Source organism: Toxotes jaculatrix, chromosome 9 (genome assembly GCF_017976425.1).
Source record: "Toxotes jaculatrix isolate fToxJac2 chromosome 9, fToxJac2.pri, whole genome shotgun sequence".
In the NCBI taxonomy this organism is placed as follows: Eukaryota; Metazoa; Chordata; class Actinopteri; family Toxotidae; genus Toxotes; species Toxotes jaculatrix.
The window spans coordinates 11,531,999-11,550,187 of NC_054402.1; the positions used below are offsets into that span (position 1 = coordinate 11,531,999).

The following is an 18,189-nucleotide window of genomic DNA, read 5'->3' on the forward strand; positions in this document are numbered from 1 at the left end:
AGTCATAAAAAACGTCATAGTATAGTAAGGTGTATTTTCCGGCCAAAAAAAGTCAAAATTTTTTTCGACCTCAAAATGTCATAAAAAACGTCATAGTATAGTAAGGCGTCAAAATCGGACAAAAAAAGTCAAAATTTTTTTCGACCTCCAAAAGTCATAAAAAACGTCATAGTATAGTAAGGCGTCAAAATCGGACAAAAAAAGTCAAAATTTTTTTCGACCTCCAAAAGTCATAAAAAACGTCATAGTATAGTAAGGCGTTTTTTTCGGACAAAAAAAGTCAAAATTTTTTCGACCTCAAAATGTCATAAAAAACGTCATAGTATAGTAAGGCGTAAAAATCGGACAAAAAAAGTCAAAATTTTTTTCGACCTCCAAAAGTCATAAAAAACGTCATAGTATAGTAAGGCGTCAAAATCGGACAAAAAAAGTCAAAAAATTTTTTGACCTCCAAAATTCATAAAAAACGTCATAGTATAGTAAAGCATTTTTTTCGGCCAAAAAAAGTCAAAATTTTTTTCGAACTCCAAAAGTCATAAAAAACATCATAGTATAGTAAGGCGTCAAAATCGGACAAAAAAAGTCAAAATTTTTTTCGACCTCCAAAAGTCATAAAAAACGTCATAGTATAGTATGGCGTCAAAATCGGACAAAAATAGTCAAAATTTTTTTCGACCTCCAAAAGTCATAAAAAACGTCATAGTATAGTAAGGCGTCAAAATCGGACAAAAAAAATCAAAATTTTTTTCGACCTCAAAATGTCATAAAAAAACGTCATAGTATAGAAAGGCGTCAAAATCGGACAAAAAAAGTCAAAATTTTTTTCGACCTCCAAAAGTCATAAAAAACGTCATAGTATAGTAAGGCGTCAAAATCGGACAAAAAAAGTCAAAATTTTTTTCGACCTCCAAAAGTCATAAAAAACATCATAGTATAGTAAGGCGTCAAAATCGGACAAAAAAAGTCAAAATTTTTTTCGACCTCCAAAAGTCATAAAAAACGTCATAGTATAGTAAGGCGTTTTTTTCGGCCAAAAAAAAGTCAAAATTTTTTTCGACCTCCAAAAGTCATAAAAAACGTCATAGTATAGTAAGGCGTCAAAATCGGCCAAAAAAAGTCAAAATTTTTTTCGACCTCCAAAAGTCATAAAAAACGTCATAGTATAGTAAGGCGTTTTTTTCGGACAAAAAAAGTCAAAATTTTTTTCGACCTCAAAATGTCATAAAAAACGTCATAGTATAGTAAGGCGTCAAAATCGGACAAAAAAAGTCAAATTTTTTTTTGGCCTCAAAATGTTGTAAAAATGGTCATAGTATGGTAAGGCGTCAAAATCCGACAAAAAAAGTCATATTTTAGTATGACCACCACCACCACTAGATCACCATAATCCTCAAATTTAGAATTACATTTAAAAAACGAATGAACTAAAATAAAAATACATTTAAATTAAACACTCGTTATTTATTTTCCAAAGTCACAGGGAGCCACAGCAGAGGGATGAAAGAGCCACATCCGGCTCTGAAGCCGCGGGTTGCCGACCCCTGGTCTATGGTAATAAGCTAATTGAGCATAATGAATTACATTTAGAATGGCAATTCCATATTTCCAGTTATTTTGGTGAGAGTAACTTAAAAGTAATGCAACAGTGTATATGTCTTACATTTCAAATACAGTAGTACTGTAACGAATTACTTTGAATTGACAGTAACAAGTAATAAATAATGCATTACAGTTTTGAAGTAACTTGCGCAGCACTGTTGATTTGTCCCCAGTACAATGGATGAGAATTGAATTTAACTTGTGCTGCTCACAGAACTGAGTTATCACATTTTACATGACTGATTTATGTCTTTTCAGAGCAAAGGTTCATTTTACTTTGAAATTCCCAGACATCACTCTTAACATTTTTTATTGAACTTATTTCTGCCAGGAGACTTGGTCCCTATAAATTATCTACTCACAGTGAGTTGTGTGGATTGTAAAAAGAAGTTTGGTGCCAAAATGACTAATAAGCCAAATTCTTTCACAATCAAATCAGTTGAGTCCTTACCATGTTCCAATTACTGTAATCCTGACTAAGACAGAAAATACTACAATTAATCTCAAAAGCTACATGGGTCTGAAAGAATGAACAATATCATCACAGTTCATAAAAAGATAGCTTTATTGCACAAGGTGTTGAGTACTCTTTTTCTGTTTTTGTTTGTTTTCATAGAAAAGAAAATGTAGAGTTAAACACAAGCAATTGCAAATTGAAGCAACATTTTCCCCATAAAAGTTTAAGGAACAACTTCTGCATTTTTAAAATGTTTTAATTAACCCCCTTTTAAATTGTTCAATTCACCATTTCCCTTTTTCTTTTATGACTAGCAAAATTTTCAGAACATGCAATGCTGCTGTCCTCCCCCCCAAAAAGTGGGGGAAAAAAAGGCAAAAATCTATCAAGCAACTTGTGACATAAAAAAAAGAAAAAAAAGAAAAAAGGAAACACTGCAACCAAGGGTCCTGTAAAGGAAGAAATCAATATTGTTAACTATGCATGGTCCACTCTGACATGTTTCAGCTGCTCCATAAATCAAGATAAAGCGGTGTGTGTATAATTCTATAATATTTCGTTAAGTCCTCTTCTGTTTCATTACAATAACTTCAGTTCAGAGTTTACATTGTGCCCTGGTTTCTAGTGAAGATGTCGAAAATAGTACTCATTTATACAAAACACTTTCCTATGTACACAAGTCTTCTATTATGGAGTAGAAATTATGTTGTATAGGTGGGCAAAAGGGTACAGTGAGAGGGGGAGATCTGATTGGTTTGGCAGATGTGGAAAAGGTCGGGGAAATAGCACGTGTGAAGTTGGCCTTACGAACACAGAGTCAGTTTGAAAGGATGTTGTTGCACTTCAAGGAAAAATCCACCCAGTCACTAGCCCACTACTTAAACACTGTGAATCATTAAAATATTGCAGATAACTGATCAAATGTGAATAAGCTGCTGCTGAGAAATTTACAGCTGTCAAATTCCATGAAAAAAAAAGTGTACTGTAAAGCTTTTAAAGTCATTTTGGGTCTTTTAAGTACTATCTAGATTTCCTTCTTTAGAAATTGCAGACAAATAAATGGAAATTTTGAAATGACATAACATTACGTTATACATATTTGATGCATTAGTACTTAGTACTTCATTTAAATAAATAACTAAACTGTAGTACTCATGCATTCTTCACAAAGATGATAATGACTGATGATTAATTACAGCATGGTTTAAAAATTTCATTACTAGAGCAATAGTTTGCAGTTTGTGTTTAAATTAGACCTAAATCAGTCAACAGCTGTTTATTTATTTTTGCCTAAATAATATGCCATGCCTAAGAGGACCCAAAGGTCTAGGATTCAATATTGTTCAAATGGTGATAGTCCCAGTGTCAAAGTGTGGGAGGATGGAAATTTCCTTAATGACAGACATTACATTTACTTTGAACAAACTGACAGTAGATCAGTGTTTTACCGTAGAAGCAACTTCACTGAAGAACTGGGCAAAGCAGGTTGGGAAGGAGTTTATTTCATCACTCCATCCAATATCCATATAGCTGGAGTCAGGAAGCCACTGTTTTTGGTTGTTGAAACAGGCCTTCTCCATTCCCTAACTCATGGCCAAAGTCAAGGCCAAAGTGAAAGGCATCATAACCACTGACAGTGGAAAGCAAAATCCATTTCTCTCCTGTCTAGTTTTAAAATAGAAGGGAACGGAAATACTTTAATGAGCAGTTTTACTGTGTGTTTATTGGCCTGCAGTCCTGGAGTTTGGGGAGGACTTGCTATGACAGATAAGAAACAGAAATACTTGTTGGTCTGTTTGTCTTCATTAGCTATAGTCAGGTAATGGCATTGAGTTTGTGAACACACCTTTGGAAGGTACAATACAACATATTACAACAGGCTCACTTACTGTATAGGCTGTCCTTGTTTTACTGTTTTCTTTTTCAACACCACACTTTCTGCACTGAGCCATAGACCACAACCAGCGACACAATCTCACACTATATTTTGACTTTACTGTGCTTGTCCTTTCAGCTGCTACCTGCTGCACAGGCGCTGCAGCTGGAACATTTACAAAATCACAAGGGGGGGTCATTGTATCATTCCTCAAACCTCAGTTTCACCATTTAACTTTCTTTCACACCACTTCCTTTCTCTCCAAGATCTCCTGTCCATGGTTGTGCTACCCGTTTAAACTTCCCTCTTCTTTTTCTTCCTTCCTTCTTGCAGTTTTTCACTCTGAGCGATTGTCTTGTGATCTTTTATATATATTTTCAATTAGAACGGCTTCTATATTTCTCTGCTTTTTTCAATATTCATATATTTGCTATATATTTGAATAGAAATATATATGTACATACTTTTGAAAACAAACATATATCATATCTTTTTCTATTGCGAGAGCCCTGATGTTACGTTTTACCACTGCAAAACATTTGGGAGCAACTCTTTTTTTTTTTTTTTTTGGAACGATCTTTGTTATGGAATTAAGCTTTGGGAGAAGAAATGGGAAAAAAATAAACTTAACAGATACAGTACTATTCATAAAGCTAAAATCAATTTTAGTGAGGCGGAGGGACTCGAAAACACATCTTTTTGTTTTGAAGACCACTTCGTTTTTGAAGAAAACTTGTATCTCTCTGCTATGTAACCCCCCTCCCCGGTTCCCTAACACAACTGCAATTTCTATTAACAATTGATCTCTCTGTCTATAATCTCAAAGTCATTGTCCGTTCATAAATTCAAGATCACATCATACAAATATTATTTTTCTTGTATACATCTCTATAAATTTGCTGTATGTTTTCAACTTGTTTCTCCATTCAAGTTGTCATTGAATGTCAAACAGCATTTCTGCCTGTCTGTGCATATTAGACCTCTTCTCTCAGTCTGTCTTTTTTAGCTAGCCTGTATGCTAGCAGTAGGTCACAGTGACACTGTATGGATATGATGGGGACTGGGTGGGTAGAGGTGAAGGTGGGGAAGGATAGAAAGGGAAAAAGTGGGTAAAGGAAAAATGAGTTAAAAAAAAAAAAGAAAAAGATAATGGTATTGTGGCACCATGATGAATCATAAAAGGGTCTCTTCCTTCTTTGTTTTGAGGGAGTGAAAGAGAGAAAATGAGAAAAAAAGAAACTCTTTCTTATCATCTGTAATTGCTCTCTTTTGAACCCACTTCCTCTTCAGTATATCTCATTTCCTAAGCAATGCTGTCAGTCAGATTTAGCAAAACAAAGTTCAAAATGCTGGACCAAATTAGGATCATAGCGTTTACACTGTCAGCATCATCATCGCTACTGTCCCCATAATCCCCTTTCACAGGTACAAAATGAACAATGGGGGTGGGGGGGTTCAGTTTTGACACAGACGTCTGCCCGAGAGGTCAGCATACAGATTGATTTTAAAAAGGTCCACTGTTGGTGTGTGCCTGCCACATGTATACATATTTATATTTACACATATACACCCACACGCACACACACGCAGGCTTGTGAAGGTTTCTGTTATTGGATCCATTCTAACGTTTTCTTAGTGCACATGAGATTAAATTTCCATCATCAGAAAAATAAACAGAAAACTGATGGAAAAAAAAAAGGTTAGGATTCATCTTTCACTTGATGATGCTTGACATTTTTTTTATCTCCTCCACTTTGAGTCTTTGTTTATAAAAGCATCAGTTAAGACCACTATGCTGTGTCATCCATTGCATGTATAAGAAAATTCCCCGTGTCTCAAACCTGGTATTGAGACCACAGTCCTTCCACTGCCTCTAATGTATGAATCCATGATGGAGTAACCTCTCAGAGCCAGTGTAACACCAAGGTTGGTGGTTTATGCATACAGTAGAAGCATCCTGCCATGGCACAATGCTGTGATATGAGCTCTTCTTCCATCAGAGACCAGAAAAGTAACATATTTAAAAAACTAAAAACCTTAACACACATCTGTGTGAAACTCAAGCAACCTGGTTCATTCTACGACTGTCTTGATCCCAGAAGACAAGACAGTGCACGTGGAAAGCATTTTGTGCATAAGTACAGTGTCCTTACCAGAAAAAGAAAATATGAAGTGAACAGATAAATCATTTATGTTTTGGCAATTGATTTCCATGGTGATGAAATAAGAGAGAAAGATGACACAATAATAATAGAAAGCAAACAGGTAGAAAGAAAGGCAAACCCCTGTGCTGTGGAGACCCAACTCTGACCCCTTCATACAGTAGTGTCGATGGGAACCCAACCAGCCCCCTGCAGCCTGGCACAGTGCAGGCACTGACGGGTCAGCTGTGCACGTGTATGTTCCTCACCCCATTTTTCCATAGAGGCTCCAGGCAAGCGCTGGCTTGACCAGCATTCTATAAAGAGTTACAGTGACAGGCCGCAGTGATGGCAGGCTACACCAGTGTGTAGGACTTTGAGTAGGCCCCTGCCCCTCCATCCCTCTGCTTCTGTAGTCTGCCTAAGCCCGAGGAACTGCTCTCCAGGAGAGAGTCTCTGGATCCTGCCATCTTGGAGGAGGATGAGGAGACACCTCCAGGGGTCCCTCCTGCGGCCCCTGCTGCCCCACCTCCACCAGAGGATGATGATGCTCCAGCAGCTGCAGCAGTGGCAGCAGCAGCTGCCGCTGCACTCTGGGCCACTGAGGCAGAGGAGCCAGGCATGGTGAGAGTCCTCTGGGGAAGTGTGGAGCTGCTAGAGCTAACAGATGCCCCTCCACTCCCACTACCTCCACCACCGCCTCCTGTTGCTCCTCCAGAGGAAGCCCCAGAGGAAGTGAGGTTGGACAGGCCAGAGTGACCCATGGATAGGGCCTGCTGCTTTGCAGAGTCCATAGTCACATGACGGCCCTGGGTGTGGTATGCCCGCTGGGCCAGGCCACGAATAGAGGCTTCACGAGGTGGAACCACTGGACATGGGTCATGATGCTCCGACTGCTTTCGGAAGAAGGGATCTGACTTCATGTAGAGGGGTAGGTTGCAGTAGTCACCTAGAAGAGAGAAGTCTAATTTAATGTGACTGTAAAAGCTTGCAAAAGCCAAAGTCTGTTGATACTATTGAGCAGCAAACAGAGCAGCAAACTATTACTATTTTCACTGCTTATTTATCAAAACTGCTGATTGCACTGGACTCATCTGGCAACATCACTGGTATTTTTTTTTTACACTATATACATATGACCCATCACACAGAAACCTTACTTCCCCTGTACACTTAGTTGTTTATATTGTTTTTGTGCATTTGCATATTATCATATAATGTTTATAAGTATTTACAATTGTTTTACAATGCTTCTCTATTAGATTTCATCTTTAGCATATAAGCTATTTTTTATTGCCCTCTTAACTCTTCATTTTGCTCTTCTGACTCTGCAACAAGTCAGTCATAGCAGACATTTAGACATTTATATTTAAAGCCATTTGTGTGTAAAAAAAAAATATTGAAAAAAAAAAAAAGATTTGCAACAACCACTCACTCTTGGCGCGATGTGGAATGGGCACAGCTACATTCTTGCCACGGTCATAGTCCTGGGGTTTGGGTGGCGAGGCAGTGAAACGGCAGATACCAGGCTCTGACGGTGTGCTCATGGACGTCATGCTGTCTGCATTGTCATTGGTACCTGTGGTCATCTGGTCAGATGAGCTGTCAGAGATGAAGCATTCTGTAATCTCAAATTTGGCATGCTGCAGGTGCTCCTCCAGCTTGGCATGCTCATAGGCTCTTGCCAACTCCTCGTAGGTGGAGGAGGCGCTCTCGGTCGACACCATGCTGTTGCGACCCTTATCTATCGAAGAGGAAAAGAAACAAAATGAAGGTGAGCACATTTCATCCAGATGTTCAAAGGCTTTTTGAGGTGTAGCCCACTACAAAAACACTTGCTCCTCCACATTAAAAAATAGCCTTACTTAAATGTGCATGTTAATGGCTGTAAGTGTCATTTCACCCATGTACCAACCTGTGTCCTGTGAGAGGCTGGCACTGTAGCTGTCACTCTCTGTGACAGTGATGCCATGCTGGGAGCCAACTGTTCGCCAGTCTGAGGTGAGAGTGCGGGCTGGCGTGGAGGCCTGACACTTGGTCAGAGTCCACTGACTTGAGTAGCGGTTCCTGATGCTGTGGGCTGACTTAACACTCTTCCTCGACACTGGGTCTGGTGGTAAATAGTTGAAGAAATAAAAAAAGACGATAAAAAAGAAGATATATATAGAGGTTGTTTAACACCAGGAAAATGGACACACATTTGCAAAACACCAGGAGAAGGCCACAGTGGATTTTAACAGATCAAGAAAAAAAAAAAAAAAGTCATCTGTGAAGATAGCGATTCCTGAAATTTAGTTAAAAAAAATATAAATGCAAGAAATTGAGCAGAAATACAGGAACTTTAAACAGTTTATGCTTAAACCATGCATTTACTGTACTGTTGTCAGTGAGAAAGTAATTTGGGCTACAAGTTACAAAAACTGCTTCAGTTAGTTTAAGCCTTTCCTGACAAAATGGACAGTGAGGAGAGAGAACTTACTGGTTCCTGGTCTGATGTCTGACATGTCAATCAAAGGACCGGTGTTCTGGATGAGAGCAGGGTGATGAACAGACACACCTGTGCAGAAGCTTTGAGGATTCCCAGTTTGGTTGAATTCTGTATCTGTCACAGGAATTGTGGCCTTGTCCTCACCTGCAAGAGACAGAAAGAATATTACAGAAAAAGCACCTGTTGAGGCTGAGAAAAGTCTAACGGATCCCAGTGTTCATAACATATTTGGCATCAAGATTATTTGACCCAACACTCATGCGCAGACATGTGAACACATACAACAACTCTCTCTGTCTGTCTCTCTTCCTCTCACCGATTTGCTTGATGCCTTCTTTGTCCTCAATCAGCAGCTGCACTCTGGGGATGTCGATGTGTAACCGTGGGCCCTGAGGAGGGCCCTTCACCGGGGTGTCAAAGCTGCGGTTGTTTTTACTAATCCAGAGATACAAGACAAACACACACATAAACATTCGGGGTCTTGAGAAAATGCAAGAAGTGGATTTGTGAAATGGATTTTGAGTTACACTAAATAATTCTGTGAGAGGGGAAACAGCAGTCTTACCTGATCAACATCTCTGCCAGGCTTTTGGCATCTACACAGAGCAGAGAACACAACAAATCATGTTTTTTTTTTCCCTGACACACAAATCAATCTTTTAAAATAAATGCAACTCTAGAGACTACATTCAAGATTCTCTGTGAAGTCTGCTTCTGCTTCAGGAATCTCTCTGAAGACTGCTTTGTTCTCCTTGCCAATTCATTCCCACCACTTTTCTCCTCTCATTTTACTTTATCTCTCACCTCTTAGTCTCTTCAGCCTTTTTTCTTTGCGTTTCTTGCGAATGATAAAGAGAAGTGCAACACCCAACGTGACCAAGATCACAGGACAGCCAATAGAAAACAGCTTCTTGACATCATCGTTCTTTTCCAGGGGGGATTTGATTGGTGGGATTGTACCTGCACAAACACAGGAGATTAGTTACTGCCTATTCATGACAATATTTCAAGGTAACCAGTTTAATGAATGTCTTATTAAAGTAGTTAAAACTACCGTTTATCCAAATCGAACGTCAAACAAAGAGTCTTCTACTCACTGCCATCATAGTCCAGTGTTGCAAACTGGGAGCTCTGGTTGCCACAGCCAGCGCTGTTACAGGCTTTCATCTTCAGCTCATACCAGGTGGCCTCACGAAGCTCTGCCAGGAACACATCTGTGGTGGCATTGGTACGTACACTCTGCCACGTCCATGTACCTGCAACAAGTTAGCAATGTTGAATAAAACCTCTTTCTTCTATTGTTTACATAAAAAGATGGAAAGTTACCTCAGCACAAACAAGACATTTCTTTATTTCACACGCATGACTTAGCAAAGAATTGCAAATTGAAAAAGCAGTTTTCCACCTTTTGGTCTAAACTCTAGTGTGACAGCGCTGATGGGACATCCTCCACTGGCCCAACCCTGCAGGTTGAGGCGGGCGTGGCTGGAGTTAATGTGGGTGAAGACTGGCTGGTCCTTATTGAACTGGGGTTCTGCAAAAGAAGCAGCATCATGATATATTTGCCTATGTCTCTTCAGAGTTGTGCCAGAAAACAAGTAATTGGGGAATATGAGACTGAGCAACATGCATGTGTACAACTGCTAGAAACAAAGTGTGTGTTCCAAAAACACCCTACTAATAATTTTAAATATCATTTACTTACAAAACAGGCTGTTTTTATTATCAGGTTTTCTTATTCAAATGTTGAGATTTGCTCTTAAACAATGGATGACTATTGTTATAAATTTCATCAAAATGGAGCAAAGTCTCAGAGCAATACAGTGTCTGCAAAAAGGCCAGAAATCCTTTACCAGATACTGTGAGTACAGTTAACAATGATGCACAAAGAGGTGGCATTTAATCCTTTAGGTAAAGACAGGAACCATTTTGTATCTACAGTTTCAAAATCTGTTGATACTGTGTGTTGATACGAAGTGTAAAGTTTTTACGGGTTCTATTGTCCTTAAGGTTGTTGGGTGAGTACTTTAAAGCTTCCTTGTCGACTGAAAGTTTTGGTCCGTAAAATTTGTTGCTCAGGCTCTGCGCAATTGCTCAACACCATCACACAAAAGTGAAATTTGCTTCTGCTTTATGAAAATGGGCATTTTATGTATGCTTTTAACCCTTATCCACACACACCAATTTCCTTCATCCTCCATTCCAGACATCTCACCTCGCCCGTGGGTCTTTGCCTCGATGATTTCACTGATGCGTCCGGCTCCAACACTGTTCTTGGCAGCCAGCTTTACTTTATACCAGGTGCCACAGCGCAGGTTGTCCAGTTTGAAGGAGCGCTCACTAGAACTGATGAAAACATCTTTCCATTCCTCTGTGTTGTCTACAGAGTATTGCAGAACGAAGCCTTTACAAACAGAGAAAGACATTACATTAATTTTTTGCTTTATTACATAATTCTTTCTTTTTCACAGTTAAGATGACGAGCTCTTTTTATACCAACCCTACCAAACTTTATGGCACTGGTACCTATAATGTCCAGCAGATGGCAGTGTCTGACTGACAGATAGGCCCCAATTGGAGGACAGTCTAGCTGTTCTCTGTCTTTGCTGCCATTAGTTACCTACAAACCCCAAGACTGGGATGGCGCTGACTGAGCATCTATGCAAATGAGGGCATGCAATATGGTGACTGTTTTTATAATCAGCTGCCTTGGAGAGCCAACTCCCTCCTGCTCTGAGACACTTCACATCTAATCCTCCATCTCTGTCTGTCTTTCCTTCTGTTGGTAAATAATTATGCATATACGAATGTCTCCCTTTCTGTGTTTCTTTGTACTCTTTGTACCATCCTTTTTTTTTCTCCCGCTCTCTCTAACAGATGGTACGATAGGGCCAAAAACATTAGAAGGGTTAACGTGCAGATCCTGCAGTGTTTGTTTATAAGTTTTATCATCACCCTCTGTCTGCCACAGAACAGAAGAGAACACAGCGGAATATAACAGAGAGAACACTACAGAAAAGAGCACCATCACACACTATTGTGGAATAGATTAGAACATAGCATCAGTTCTCACACCAGGATTACTAACCTATGGGATTTGCTCATTTGTTTATGTGTTTATATTTTTTTTTTCATGGAAACACGCTAACATGGTTTATCTGGAAAACAACAGCCTGCAGATGCCTCTGCAGTAGTAATGCAAAATAGATGCTTGATGGCGAACTTCAGCATTGCCTGCTGCTGACACTGTGCAGATGGCTTCACAGACAGACAGGCACTCTAGTATACATACAAGATATACAGATTCACAGATGTATGAGACAGTGGATGATGTATGCAAATGCTGATTTGGTGGCCCATCATTATTTGAATACAAAGCTGCACACCCAACGCACACTGTTTGCACCAAAGTTTATATTACTTCTTACACAATCAGTGACTTTCTCTGAGTCTTTCTGGCAGTGTGCTGACATATATGAATAACACAAAAATATTATATTTTTACAGATTGTGATGACTTTAAAATACACTTGACCTAATGGTTCAAAGAGTTTTTGAATGCGATCTCATGAAAGTTTCTTCATTGTTTTTGCAGCTATTTCTTTGTAATTACATATGCAGGAAGAATTCTCTGTCAGTCCAGTTCTGTCTTACATTAAAATCACTATATAGCCTCAAATAGGTTTAAAGTGAAGGTTTAAAGAGCAACAAGGAGTCATACAGATGACCCCGCAACAACCCCATATTGACAAACAACATGAACAAAGAAAAGAAAAAAGAAAGAACTAAAAAGAACTGAAATCACTTCTGCATGCATGGCCATTCAGGCAGACACATCATACCCACCTTCATACAGAAATCACCAACAATCAGATAATCAAACAGACACATAGTTAACAGGGAAACATAAAACCAGGAAGCCAATCAATAAAGTAACAGATTAGTATGCACACTAACAATGTGAAAGGTAAAAGGGAGAGAAAAGACAGAGAGGGTAAACTAAGACCACAGGTCAGAGGGAAATCTTTTTCATTCATTAACATTTTATAACATACACCCCACTTGATAACCTCAGGCAAAATCCTGTATAGTGTCACATTTAGACACATAAACCACAGACAAGAAGAAAGAGGTGTGAGTATACAGAAGGACAGCTTTGTTGAGCAGGGCAACCTACCCCTGATAGAGCTGCCTCCGTTGTCTCCTGGTATCCAGGCCAGAGTGATGGAAGAGGTGGAGGTGGTAGAGACGGTTAGACGAGGCTGATCTGGAGGGACTGAGGAAAAACATGCAGAATAAAACACTGAATAATAAAACTTTTTATTGTATTTTAGTAAAATGTTTCTCCTTTTTAAGTAGGAAATATAATTGCTATAAACTATATTTCTCATTTTAGGCAAGAACAACAGGCCTGTAAGTGATAGTGTCATTAAAAGCATTTTCCTACCTTGTACCAAAAGGTTGACTATAATAGTGTCAAAGCCCAGAGTGTTGGTGGCTGTGCAGGTGTAGTAACCAGAATCTTCAGCTTTGACAGAGCGCAGCACTAATGTCCCATTGGCCAGAATGAGACGTTGTCCATCTAGAGACACCGGGATGGCTGTGTCCTCACTAACAGAAAAGGAGGAGAGAGAATCATGAGAGGACACTGTACGACTTATTTTACTGCATATTGTGTTAAAATCCTTTTCTTCTGTCATAATGTTACTCGACAGGATGCTGCAGAATTGTGCAAGGGCATGAGGTAAACATTCAAGGTGGGTACTTCGTGTGGTTTACATCCAAGTTAGAATCTGGGTTTGTGTTTAGGAGCTGTATAGAATTTTTCTAAGGATGTACTACTCATATGACATTATTGACAAAATGACCTCTCGCTGAACCGCCTGAGATACTATTCTAAGAAGAGCCACAGCAGCACTGTACATTCAGCTTTATATAACATTTCTGAGGTGAATTCTCACCTGTCTTTGGTCCATTTTATGGTAGGTGTTGGTTCTCCCACTGAGCTACAGGGCAGTCGTACCTCTTTCATCCAAGGAGTGGTCACAGTACCCCCAAATGACAGGATCTTAGCTGGGGCTAGTGGAGGCAGAAGAGAGGCATGCAAAAATGATAGGTGTTTGAAGGCAAAGAAATTGAAAAGGGGCCATTACACCTAATTGCATTAACACTCAAACAGACCATAATACAAGCAAAGCAATAGCCTAATTAATATGTACCAATCAGATAATCTTGCCATTGCCAAATAAACAATTTTCAAACCTAATAAACAAATGCTGCAGAGGTTTCAGAATGTTTGGATCAATACATTGTGACGGCTAACATGAAATGCATAAATTGATTTGTTTTCCATTTGGGATTCTTTCAATAAGCATTTACTAGAAGAAAATATGTATTGTCTTTCCTGTAATTCACACATACCCATACATTTAGGTACAAAAACCTCGCATTTTCTGTCACTCCCTCACTTGCTTTCTCTCTATCTCTTCCTTTCTCAGGCTTGTCATCTTAATACTAGCGCTCTAGTGCACTTATCTTAAGGTTGAATGAAGTATTGAGTGGGCAAGCCTGGATCGGCAGCCTTTTACAACTGCCGATCAGCTGACGCATCCATCCATACGAGGACACACTCACAAACCTTTGCAACCAGCAGTCAAAGGAACAAATAGATAAAGAAAAGGATAACATGGTGGAAAGTGCACTCTATTAATCCTTTCTCCCTTATTCTTCCTGTCTTTTAATCCAAAACCTATTGATTTAACTGCCCTTGTCATTTTCTTAAGTACTCTGCCTCTCTATTGTCTTGTGTATTAGTTAGCTCTGCTCCTGTCGTGTCATTTTCTTTCCTCTTTTTTTCCCCTCCACTTGCTCTCCTAGCTTTTGCCCCCCCTCTTATAATTTCCTTGACTGAGGGCAGTTTATCTTGTGCCCTCTGAACTCTGAAATCAATAGCACACCTTTGTGAAGTCAAAACAGGCGGTAACAAAGAAACAGAAGGGGAGGCTGGTAAAACAAACAGAAAAAGGATAGAGCATACAGGGCAAAACAGCCTTTGAAAAATAGTTCATGGCATTGCATGGCCGATAAGAGACGTGAAGAGGAATACTACGTTGTCAGTGGCAGTGCCATAACAGTTCCTAAGAGAGAGACATGGCAGAGGCAGAGAGAGACAAAGCAAACAAAGAGCCAGAAAATTCTGGACAAAGCATAAGGACACTGTCGTCTCATCTACCCAATAACAACTGATTTGGTGATTTGAAGGTCAAAAGACATTCAGGTGTCTGGGTAAAAAATAAAAAAAATCAAGAAGAGATGAGGAGTGGGCGACTGAGTTTTGTATTAGTACTCCCCAAGACCTGTAAACAGACTTTGATATATTAAATTGGTGTACATCTTCTTCTTGTGACCTAGTTTTAAACTAAATGTCTTTTGACCTACAAATGACCAAGACCATGTTTACTGTACATTTAACCCCATCATGTCTCTCATTACATATGTCACTTTCACATTCAGGGGCTCACCCTTGGCTGCTGGCTCCACAGTGACCTTCTCGCTAAAGTTACCCCGGCCTGCAGTGGTGACGGCTGCAGCCCAGATCAGGTACTGCTGCCGGTGGTTGAGGTGGGTGATTCGGTAGAACAGCAGCTCTGGATTGGCCTCATACTCGCTGGGCAGCTGGGGAGAGGAAGCAGAAAGGAAAGCCTTAATTTTGGAGGAAAATATATTTTTCTTTTTAAATCAATCAGCAAATCTGCTGTTTGGCTAAAATATTTGTCTCTGATGCAGTTTCCCTTGTAAAGTTTTGTAGGAACAAGCACCAATATACCAGTTACATAACCACACAAATTATTGCATTAAAAACAGCTCTGCCGAGGAAACAGGTGTAATTTTGTAACACAATAAAGAAAAGTATGCTGTAAGTTGTAAAGGCTCCCAAGAACATAACAAAAACCACATAAAAAAATGGACATTTTCCACATATTTTCTACAGTTCCCTAAGATTAAAAAATACACATTTAAGATTTCCCTTTTTGTGTTTCATATGTGCTAAGCAGCACATCTGATACAATCTGGGAGATGCCAAAGACAAAGACAAGATCATTTTGTCACTTTACTGGAGAGGCAGAAGTAATGTGAAGGGCTGAGTGAACATCATTCTAATGTGAAGAAAGCCCTGTATAGCCCTCCTTGAGTCAGTTCTACAGGAACAAAGAGGAGGATGGGTTGGAGGGTATAGTGGTTCTGGGGCATTTTATGACAAGGCAAAACTGTGTGGAAGGAAGAAACTGGAGGGAGGGAGAGAGAGAGGGTTGGGTTAGGGGGAGTAAAGCCTACTCCCTCTCCTTCTCTGTTCTCCTCAGGGAGGGCAAACAGAGATATGAGACAGAGGAAGACAATGGGGGACAGACAAATGACACAGTCAGAGATATCATGAACAGTCATACACTAATGAGGCCTATCTACTGCAGGCATCAGCAATGACGGAGAGGAGAGGAGAGGAGGGGAGAGTCACATAAACAGGCGGAGAAAGAGGAATGGTTACACACAAACAAGCACAAATAGGCATGCACGAATATACTAACACACACAGACACACACATACAGTGGCATACATGACCTGGAGGTGGATGTGTAATTGCAGTGTGTTTAACCCAGCCATGTGTCTGCTGTCTAGACATATACACATCACTGTCCCTTCAATACACACACACCAACATAGAACCTCTCTTTTTTACTGCCTGCCAGTCACTATTCACCTACCCACCAATTATACCCTTATTCCCTCAACTCCTACTCTTCATCTACTCCTCAGGTATCCTAACATCCAGGCACACACACACACACACACACACACATACACACTTCTACACATCCCCTGTGTTATTGTGCTGCTGGTCTCAACTATGAATAGAAGAATATGAAAAAAGAAAACAATCACAAATTTAACTCACACGCACTGTAAGGTAACACCTAACATTCATTGCCGCCGTCTAAATCGCATTTCACTACACCCCACAAGTTTGACACTGACTCACATTTCTGACTGACAGGCGCTCGTGCACAGATGAAATGATGACTGTGATACAAGTGTCAAATGGTTTGACGCATCTGTAAACGTGGCAGACCAGTAAAGCCTGCGAAGACACTGCAGTGTTGCTGAGCTATGCCCTAGCCTGCTGGGTTGTTGTCTGCAGAACGGTTTATTCTGGGCAAATAGATTCCAGTATTCCTGTTGTTTTTCACATTTATGAGCAGGCCGTCGTAGAGGAATCCACCGGGCTTTTTATTACTTCCCCGTGTTCCTTGTTCATCATCCATTCCTCTTGTCTCCGTCCTCTCTGTGTTTTCCTCTCTGCCTATCCTTTACCCCACTGCGCCATCCTTCCCTTCTCCTCCTGCCATCACTCTTCATCCCTCTCTTCATTTCCCTGTCCTTCTCCACATTTCCCTGTCATGTGAGGGCCCACTCCTTGCCTTTCCCTCCATCTATCCACCGGTACCCCCCTCTGTTTTACATTGTCTCTGCATTTCTCCCTCCGACTCTCACGTATATCATTGTCTTCTTCTTCTGCTCTCTCCTTTCTGTAAATTTGTCTCTATACACTCCACTGCAGGCAGAGGTATGGACAGAGGGATGGATGGATGTATGGATGGATGAATGGGTGGGTGGGTAGATGTTGGGAGGAAGGGAGGGAGGAGTGACAGAGTGTGTGTTGCTGTAACGGATATTAAAATATTCCTCCGGCGTGGAGATAGCGGTGATCCGGGGAACGATAGAGTGAGATAATGAAAAGAGGAACAAAAGTACTCCCCACGCGGTGTGTCTGACCCCCCCATCCCTCCTTCCTTCTCTCCAGTCGCACTCATTTACATAGTAATCATCCCGAACTCTGCATGGGGGCTTCAGAGAGAGAAAGAGGGACTGAAAGAGAGAGAGAGAGAGAGAGAGAGAGAGAGAGAGAGAGAGAGAGAGAGAGAGAGAGAGAGAGGTAAATAGAGAAAAAGAGAGAAAGAGTGATTTGTGAATGAGGGAAACTAAGGAGAAGATGCATGTATATTTCTAGATAGGTACATTTATAGGGTATGTGTGTGTGTTTGTGTGTGTGCAAGTATGCAAGCAGGATATGTTTCTTGCTTTTGAATTCACTCACAAACATGAGTTGCATATATGTATGTACCTCCATACGCTTGGTGTGATGCATTTCTGAGTGTGTGTATATTCATGTCTGTGTGTCTGTAAGTGAGAGTGTGTGTTTGCTGTCGGCTTGTTTTCTGCCCTCGTTGATGAACAGATGAGGTTGTCCTGGCAACGTGATGAGACGCAGATATGCAAATGAGGCTGGAGGGTGAGCTTGCACGCACACACACTGCGGTATGAGGAGAGCTCATTTCACACACACATCTTGCTGAGACTGCAGCACTAGACCACACACACACACACACACACACACACACACACACACACACACACATCCCCAAATACACAAATACTGAATTAATACATAATTAAATCAATTTTCTTTTATCTTTGCATCATATAAATTGTATAACAGAAGCTATATTCTGCATTTAAAAAGGATCTTGTCTCCTTCATCACCAGCCATGTTTGGATGGTCTTCTTCCCCCT

General features: G+C 40.2%; 1 protein-coding gene across 1 annotated transcript in view; it reads right to left on the bottom strand.

Moving 5' to 3' along the window:
* Positions 1-2,146: 2,146 nt before the first annotated feature.
* Positions 2,147-18,189, bottom strand: part of LOC121187128 (Down syndrome cell adhesion molecule-like protein 1 homolog) — a 94,185-nt gene continuing 78,142 nt past the window's right edge. Inside the window, exons 22-35 of the mRNA XM_041046249.1 lie at positions 15,083-15,236; positions 13,523-13,640; positions 13,009-13,172; positions 12,739-12,837; positions 10,777-10,965; positions 9,967-10,095; positions 9,659-9,817; positions 9,366-9,521; positions 9,127-9,157; positions 8,878-8,996; positions 8,553-8,705; positions 7,989-8,183; positions 7,509-7,817; positions 2,147-7,022 (exon numbers count right to left, since the gene is read on the bottom strand). Of these exons, the coding sequence (XP_040902183.1) occupies positions 6,430-7,022; positions 7,509-7,817; positions 7,989-8,183; positions 8,553-8,705; positions 8,878-8,996; positions 9,127-9,157; positions 9,366-9,521; positions 9,659-9,817; positions 9,967-10,095; positions 10,777-10,965; positions 12,739-12,837; positions 13,009-13,172; positions 13,523-13,640; positions 15,083-15,236 (2,568 nt within the window). The 3' untranslated portion in view covers positions 2,147-6,429. The remainder of the gene's footprint in view (positions 7,023-7,508; positions 7,818-7,988; positions 8,184-8,552; positions 8,706-8,877; positions 8,997-9,126; positions 9,158-9,365; positions 9,522-9,658; positions 9,818-9,966; positions 10,096-10,776; positions 10,966-12,738; positions 12,838-13,008; positions 13,173-13,522; positions 13,641-15,082; positions 15,237-18,189) is intronic.